Below are 8,847 nucleotides of genomic sequence, written 5' to 3' on the forward strand. Positions count from 1 at the left end.
AAAGCACCCACGGTTTCATTCTATTAGTATTTGTGAAACACGTACTCTTATCTGTTTTGGGAAATCCCATATCAATGTCCACCCCGAGGACAATGGCCTGGAACTTTTGGCTTCTCTGCTCCCAACCACTAATGGTTTGTCATGACAGTGCCTTGGGCCCTTAGTTAGAAACTGTTGATAACTGCTTACAGGTCACCATGGGCAAAAATGGCAAGACTACAGAGTTCTCTCTTGTTGAAGAGGAACCATGGAAATGCGAGTAAAGCAGACCCAGACGCTGCTGCGCCTTACCCCGAGTTCAACAAGTCTTTTTGATGACAAAACTATAGAAAAGACACTCAAACAACAGTTACCCCAGTGACTGCACAAGTACAAGACAAGCATCCTTTCTTTTCCAGTTACCAGTCTGAATAGCTTCACTTCACCACACATAGATTGTGTATTTGCATGGAAATCCAATGAACTGGTGCATCTTAGGCACTGACAAAATGAACATTTGGTTGAGAAGACTCAGGGCCTTACTTGGTGCTGCTACAAGCTTCCTGTTTTGTCAGCTGCAGAATTCCTCAACCTTTTGTAAAATCTCATTACACTTTTGTATTCAAGCTTTTCTTTGTGTTGCGTAGATAGCGGCGACAATCTTTTATGGACAATGGCCGTGCCAGTTTATTACCAAGACTAATATAATGTATGAATAATATGAAAGTTGAGCATTGAGATGATGCAAAATTGTTATATTTTAGAATTTTTATTAGATTTATAAGTGTTGACTGTATCTCCACAATGCAAACATGCTCTGTGAAAACAGAAAGTAAACAGACGTTAGCTGCATGGTATTAGGATGCAAAATCAAGATTGCATTACCTTTCACTTTTCGACTAATGGGATAAGGTCTCACATACAGTCAAGCTTAAGCGGAAAGCTTATGTCTTAGACCACAAGAGGAAAAGGTGTGGCCTATAACTATGGCAACAACCAGCATAAGATGTCTTGTATTAATAGCAAGTACATGGGGGTGCCCTCCACGTTTTTTTTTTTAATATGTTTGTTATAATTGAATTGGAAGTAGTTACAAATGTATGTCTGGGATGTATGTGTTCATATATGCTGTTTCTGAGAGCAAGAGGGGACGATCAATGAGGCAAACAAGTTGGGTTCAGCAGGTGAGATTCAAAAGGTGGAAATGACTCTCACACTCTCCAGGGCAGTGCATTGATGTTGTTTTTTTCAAAACTGGTGTTTTCTTTGTTATCTATCTAACTTGCCTTGAAGAAGTCAACTGCATAGTGCAGTCAGTGTGGTGAAATTTAATGTGAAAAGTTCATTCACCAGAGGAAATGGTTTGTACCCAGTTTTAAGGCTGTATGAGGACGGCTGGGCCCCTCTCATCAGCTAGACTTTGATTTAGACCAATTGGATTTTGATTAAGTTACGACAGTGGTACCTCGGTTTTTGTGAATAATCCAAAGGTTTTGTCCAAAATCGAATCGTACTAAAACCAAACCAATTGTTCCATGTCCAATTAATCTGTTCCAGATACCCAAATATATTACCACAAAACACATTTTAAAGAATATAGCTACAGTTTGCATGCAGAAAAATTAAGGCAGAGAAGGAGGATATGAATGAAGATCCACACGTTGACCACCTTTGTGTTTTACTACAACTTATTTCCTGAATTCTATAGTGTTTCTCATTTTCCTTATCAAAGTGCTGGCACTTGCAACTTTCTTTGGTCCAATGGTGGATTATTTTGCAGCCGTACGCAATAAAAAAAGCAGATACTTGTGATTGTGCGGAGACCGTGTTAGTTAGCAAAGAGCGACAGAGATAACCGGTGATGACATCATAGAGGGGTCGGAGTTGAGAACAGGCTAACAGGCACATTTTGTAATAAAGACACAATACGAACCCAGTTGAATTGACGCAGTGTATTCATAACGCAACAAGACTGAGTCATCGACACATTGGACTCTTTTTTTGGGCAGAATGATACGTGGACAAACTGACTAGTTTGTTAGGTGCATGATAACCGGGCAATCATTTTTGTCACAAACTGAGTCCAATGAAAACCACGCATATGAAAACGGAGGTACCACTGCACATAGCTCCATTGGGTTTATTCATGTTTGTTTTCGAGGTGTACAGTCTCAGCTTTAATTTTGAAGCTGGACAACAAGATGGTTGGATGTTAACTGTATGTAGCTGTACAATTTTGCTGATTATTATTCAGTGTAGCATCTCTTCGATTTCACTTATTTATTTTGGTCTAAAAAAAAAGTAACAGCTAATACTATATTCATTTTAAAGTGCCTCCTTGCACTTTGCGTATATACAGTAGATCTATATACTCTTTTCAGATAAATAAACATGTATAGAGATGATATTTCTTGTCATTGGTCTAAATTGTGTTCGCAATGCTCGGTATAATGAATTACCAATGTTAGAACTACATTTCTTATCCCCTCTTTGAGCCTCTGGTTTTCTCGTTTGTGAACTCAACGTTTATCTATATGACACGTTCGTCGAACCTGCAGAAATCTTTACAAGGATCTTCCATTCTATGTGTATTTTGAATTTGTTAGTCATAAGTGAAATTGAAATTGTTGTAAAATTGTTACATCATTGTTATAGTGATGACAAAATTAATGGGGTAACGTTAGGTCCTTTCTTGAGTGATTTAATCCTGGACACACAAACCTGAAATGAATATCATGCTTTTATGGAGTGGCTCTGATATTAACCGTAACTGCATCCTGTAAAATGATTTGCAGTGGAAGTCACTGTTACTGATGTGCTGTTTGCAAAAGATGCACACAATTTTGCGCTACACAGATAATATCGACAAAGGAACTTTGGAAATTCAATAACAATCGTTACCTTACTTATCCGGCATTGTCACGCCTGTTAATTAACGCCGGAAGCGCCTTGAATGCCTTCTGTTATGTGTGTAACACACAACAGCTGCAGAGCAAGAATAGGCTATAGTCATGGGGCTAAATTACCAAAATAAAACGTTATGAAATGAATTATGTACAAATATCTAAAAATCATGTTGTGTCCAGTCATCACGATCATTATCACTGACATGAATGTTTTGTGAGTGCAAGGTTTTATCTGCCACTATTTTTCATAAACTTAACACTGTACAGTTATCTTTTTACATGTTTTTTTATGACGTGACAGTGCCCGAACACTGCAAAAAAACATTCTGATTTGATCCCTTGTCAAGTTTTTAGTCAGCAAGGTCAGAAGAACGTGTCATATAAAACTACTTTCACTTCTTATTTCAGAGAAACTACTGTGCTCCAAATAGACTCACGTATTTCTCCCTAATTATGGAGAGAATGGTGTTATTGTTTCATGGGTTGTTGTTTTTTTTTAAGGCTCATGAGCACCACAAAGCAGTTTTGTGTGATTGACAATATCGGTGGCAGCTAACAGAGTTTGCATGTAGTAAGACCTCAGTGTAAGGTGTCCAGTTTAGCCTGTTTTCACCAAGCAGCGCAGATCGGTTGACTTTGAGTATGAATGGGGACGAAATGGGAAGAACATTCTGTAACATCTGACCCAGACACATTTCAGTGAAAATGCAAGTTTCACTGTTGCAAAACCACACTGCGGCATGCTGAATTGAACTTTATTGCATTGTTGGAAATTACCGGGGAAGATTTGTCCTGATTAGTTAACTGACTACCCAAACTCATAGCAGAACACACCATCTCTGAAATTAAGGCATCATTTATTTCCTTTTTTTATATAATGATAAAGAAGTGTTCTCAGTCAACTGAGGTAATGTAGTAACTATTTTTCATGAACATGTTAAATCTTTAGAGAATTCAACACATACTTTGTATTTTCTCTATTCTGTATTCAGTATTCATTTAATGTTGAACATTCTTTGTAATATATCTTGACCGAGACTGTCCGATGACACAAGGCACTGAAAGCAGACATGGACAGCAAACAACTGCAGGCCTGAGCAGTCGTTGTCAGGCAAAAATAAACCAAAATCATGTAAATGTTTTAATACATGTGTGTAAATATCAAAGGATACAAATAAATTATTACTGATGAGCTTGTTGCTGAGTTTATTTTTGAAAGTGTGTTTAATGGTACAAAAATGTAACACTTAGAGGAAGGTGGATATGAACTTTCATTGCTTTTATAAGGAATGTGGGAAGGTCATCAGAACAACATCATAAATGACATATAATACTACTGTAACAACAAAGTCATATACAAAAAGTATGTTGCAGTATAAATAACACATTGTAAAGCTATTTTTTCCTGCGTCTATTAATAGACCAATACATTCTCTATGTAAATATTAGCCAGTAAGAAACACCAACACAGGGGTGATATTGAAATGATATTTACACATCTTTATTTACCAGATTTGTTTTACAGTCGTCTCTCGCTACATCGCAGTTCAAACATCGCACCCTCACTCTATCGCATTTTTTCCGCAAAGTAATTAATTAATAATTGATCACTGTTTCGTGGTTGAATACGGCCTATTATTATTAAAACAAATGTATATTCAAGCAAATTGTATTCATTCTTGACCTAAATTAAGCTTTTTCTAGCATAAAAATGGTTTCATGAACTAACTAAATGAAGTAAAATACAAATACAAGGTAGAAGAAGCATTCTAATTGTGAATGTAGTATTCTACATTGACCACTAGGTGTCGGCGTCTGGTGAGACAAGGGCGTGTGATCGCAAGAAAAGGCATTTATTGCAAGTTTGAATTATCTCAGGCACAATAATAATAACATAATAATCATAATAATAACATGGGCTACTGTTGGGTCCATAACCCAAGACAAGCTAAAACTCAACTCTGAACCTCCGACGTCATGTGCCCTACGATTGGCAACCAGTCCAGGGTTTGCCTCTCGCCCGAAGTCAGCTGGGATAGGCTCCAGCATACCCCTGCGACCCTAATGAGGATAAGTGGCATAGAAAATGGATGGATGGATGTCTAAAATGCCTTATTTTCTCTGATAATATCTGTTATATTGGGTAATGAATGTAAAGGTGACTATATGGGTGTTATTTCCTATCTAGAGGGCTCTAATCATGTTAAAAACTGTATTTAGAAAATTGTAAACAGGTTTTCTATGCCGTAGCTACGCAAATATTCCATTTATTAATATTGAATCCTACTTTGCGGAAATTCACTTAGCGAGGTCAAGTCTGCAACCAATTATGGCAAGAGACGACTATATATGGCTAACAGGTGTTAATGTGACAATAAATAGTGTTGGGGTAACTTATTGTTATTGTTTTCTTGTTACCGCGCACTGAAATCTATATCAACGATCTGGTTGTCGCTCGAGGTTGCCATTGTTCACTACCACTATGCAGGAAGCTAAAGAGCTAGTCAACGCTTCTGGAAACTAGAAGACTGTCCGACCACCAAGGGTGTGGCGAAGATTACCGATGGGGTCAGATAGGCAGGCAGACAAGCGTACAAAAGACTTGTAATCTGTAGTTTGAGCTCTTCCTGAATCATCTACTGATGTGAATGGACAGAGACCTCAGCTGGGAAAACCTTCTACGTGTTATACTGTTGTGAAATTCATTGATTGACTCTTGGGTCTTCCCCGGACTAAACACAAGTAACTATAACTCATTTCTTTTTAAAAATAATCTGTCCAACACTGACAATAAATAACTAGAAATTACTATTGAAATGTATTTGCAAAGCTTTCCTAATGTCATTAGTAAGCCAGACATTTCTTGTTCTGAGTGGGCTCCAAAGTTGCAAGAATGCTCAGAACTGGCCTGTTCCCCATACTTGGAAAAGAGAGTTTGTTTCACTGTGAATATTTCTCTGGAAGCTCATCCAGGGGGATGACTGTGTACTCTTCTGCCTTTCCATTTTCCTTGGGTCTATCTTTTTGCAGGAATGTCTCAGTCTCTGCCTCTTTCCGCTGCTGTGTGTAGCCAACTTGGGTTTGTAAACGTGATGCCTGGCTTGGGCCATTCCACCTGGTACGAAATGAATGAATGGTTCATATTCAACTAAAATAGCTCAATCGATTGGGTTGTTTATTTTTTTATGAGGTTAATGACTCACTTGTCTCTGGTAGCGATAGCCGCACAAAGCAGAACCAGTGCTGCAACACCAACAACAAATCCCAAGATGATGATCCAATCTGATAAGATCAGGGAGAGCTGGACTTAACCAAATTGATCACGTAAAACGTGCTGGAATTTAGTTTATAAAAGCATTTGTTTTACACACACCTGGTGTCACATGTCCTTTGTGCTGCTCTGGTGACTCTGGACTCTCAGACTGGACTGGAACATGATGAGAGTTACCACCTGGGGGAACAAACAATGTTCATAAGTAACGTTACAATATTACAGGCCAGTATTGGGTGTTTACCTTGGATTGGTGGAAAGTCAAAGATTCTCTTCGTTTTGAGGTTTTCTTTGACATATCCTTGTCCTGACCCAATATCTTCACCTGACCCAATATCTTCATCTGGTAGAGCCTCCTTTTCCTTTTTAGCGCCCATAAAAGTTGTCCTGGGCTGGAAGAGCCTCTCACTGCTGTCGCCTGATGCACTTCCCTCACTGGCGTCCTCCAGTAGGATTCGATTACGACTCTCATCTGCGCCAGAGGACGTTTGGTTTGACTGTTGAGTGGTTGTGTTTTCTGGAAGTGATTCGGATTGGACTGACGGGCCAAAAAATTGCTCAACAAGGAACCCGTCCGTCACAGCCTCTCGGAATACATCTTCCTCAGCTTTAATGGGACTTTTGGTCTCAGCTGGGACACAGAGATGGAAAAACACAAGTATCAGCACAAATATTTACCTACCAGACTTGACATGGAAAGTTTTTTTTCCTCAGCACTAAAGTGTGACCTCAAAGGAGACGTCAGGAATTCTTGTATAAACTTGTGTTGTCTACTTTGTTAAGGTGTGACAGTAATGATTAACCTAGGTGATTACTCATATGTGAGTGGGTTTACAAGAGAGGAAGTCTCTTCACAGCGTCAGTCTATTACACAATGGCACACCCAATGAGAGTTACTGAGTCACAGAAGCGGATGCAAAAATTGGCTTAACTGACTTTTTGTTTTTATCATAACAAGAAAAAACAAACTATACACAACAGATTCAGAACAGGGGTGTCCAAAGTCTATCCCGGGGGCCATTCACCTTGTTTTTTATTGGCCCGCGGCGCATTGTACAAATAAAATTACACTAAAATCCTCTGCAAAAATGGAAAAAATAAAGAGTGAAAAGGCACATTGTAAAGAGAGGAAGGTGAAATGTTGATACTAGTTATTAATAAAACAAAGCTTTGTCTATAAATATATATCAAGGTTTTCTAGCCTTTTTACAAAATTAAAATTTTTTATTAAAAAAATACCTCAAATCCTTTGATTTTCAATATGCGGCTCTTAGTGTGTTTAACCAATGTTTTACAAATACTTAAAAATTACATAATTTGTTTGTTGCCTTATGGGTGATTTTTTAAGAAAAAAATTAATCTCTGCTTTCCTTTTCTGTCCAGTCATGTTCAGCTCCACTCCATACTTGTGTGTTGCCTCTTTGCTTATCTTTAGTTTCACCTTTCCTAACCTAGCATTAAATGGAGTTTTTTTACAAAGGCCTTGGTGTGAAATGTGGAGCTGCCAGTGAAACCTGCAATGCGACAATGAAACGCAACGCTTCACTCCTTGCAAAGGTGGAGAGAACTATTAGGAGCAATTCAGATGGTAGCAGCCGAAGCACTTACTCACTGGGTGTGATTGAAGACACTACAATTTTTAACAAGTTTGGTCTGATTGCGCGTTGTCAACATTATTTCGTTGTATTCATTGTAACATTATCTGCACTCCAAATGATTCCACTCCAATTGCAAATTACCTTTATTTTCAAAATGTACAAGTGCTCATGGATAATAAAAAATATTTAAGATATAACATAAATATAATATAATATAATATAATATAATATAATATAATATAATATAATATAATATAATATAACATAACATAATAATAATAATAATAATAATAATAATAATAATAATAATAATAATAATAATTTTGTAATATTTGATATGTTGATTAAAAAATTCCTTGGTTTACTGAAAACTACAAAGATGTTCAAATTATTTTATTTATTTTTTATCATAAAATGTCATTTATCATGATGTAATTTTTGTATATATATATATATATTTTTTTTTTAGCAAATAAATACAATTTACAATGAGCAACAGCATCTATCTATCTATCTATCTATCTATCTATCTATCTAGCTATCTAGCTATATATATATATATATATATATATATATATATATATATATTCAAGTGATTTGGATGTAAAGTAGCTCCTCATACCTTCTTTTTAAAATGAAGTTACAATTAAGACAGACCCATGATGAAAGGTGTACAGACAGCCACCAAAAAAGGCGTATATTAAAGGAAAAAAAAACGACACTTACAATTAACCAGCATCGATTCGACTGATGCCCAAAGTCCAAGAACGATTCCAAGAAGAAGTGGGATTCTCATGTTTACATGCATTGATAATATTGGAAGCGCTGCTGTTGTTGTGGGTACCCTGACTGGAGTGTTGAATCACGTCTTTGCCTTTTATAGGCGTCACCAGGTTCGGGTATGAGAGCAACAATGACTGGCAAAACAAGAAGAAAGGCTTCTACGTATGTACACCTGTGAACACACCCTCTTCCTCACACTTTCCCCAAGCCCATTTCCTCCTTGTAAAGCACAGCAGCACGGTGAAAATGTAATGTTGTGTGAAGTTTGCATTGGTGTAGAATTTCCCTACATCATTCAGAGAGCTGTGTC

General features: G+C 37.3%; 2 protein-coding genes across 3 annotated transcripts in view; one reads left to right on the forward strand and one right to left on the reverse strand.

The window, feature by feature from the left end:
* Window positions 1–4,087, forward strand: part of LOC129178788 (excitatory amino acid transporter 2-like) — a 39,666-nt gene extending 35,579 nt beyond the window's left edge. For both annotated transcript variants that reach the window (XM_054771353.1, XM_054771352.1), the window contains exon 11: window positions 192–4,087. In XM_054771353.1, the coding sequence (XP_054627328.1) occupies window positions 192–263 (72 nt within the window). In that variant the 3' untranslated portion in view covers window positions 264–4,087. The remainder of the gene's footprint in view (window positions 1–191) is intronic.
* Window positions 4,046–8,636, reverse strand: LOC129178790 (uncharacterized). Its single transcript, XM_054771354.1, has 5 exons — window positions 8,481–8,636; window positions 6,401–6,787; window positions 6,259–6,336; window positions 6,089–6,167; window positions 4,046–6,000 (listed from the first exon to the last, which is right to left on the reverse strand). The coding sequence occupies exons 1-5, from the start codon at window positions 8,560–8,562 to the stop codon at window positions 5,826–5,828; spliced, it is 801 nt and encodes a 266-aa protein (XP_054627329.1). The 5' UTR covers window positions 8,563–8,636; the 3' UTR covers window positions 4,046–5,825.
* Window positions 8,637–8,847: the final 211 nt, after the last annotated feature.

The sequence above is a fragment of the Dunckerocampus dactyliophorus genome, chromosome 3 (genome assembly GCF_027744805.1).
Source record: "Dunckerocampus dactyliophorus isolate RoL2022-P2 chromosome 3, RoL_Ddac_1.1, whole genome shotgun sequence".
Lineage (NCBI taxonomy): Eukaryota > Metazoa > Chordata > Actinopteri > Syngnathiformes > Syngnathidae > Dunckerocampus > Dunckerocampus dactyliophorus.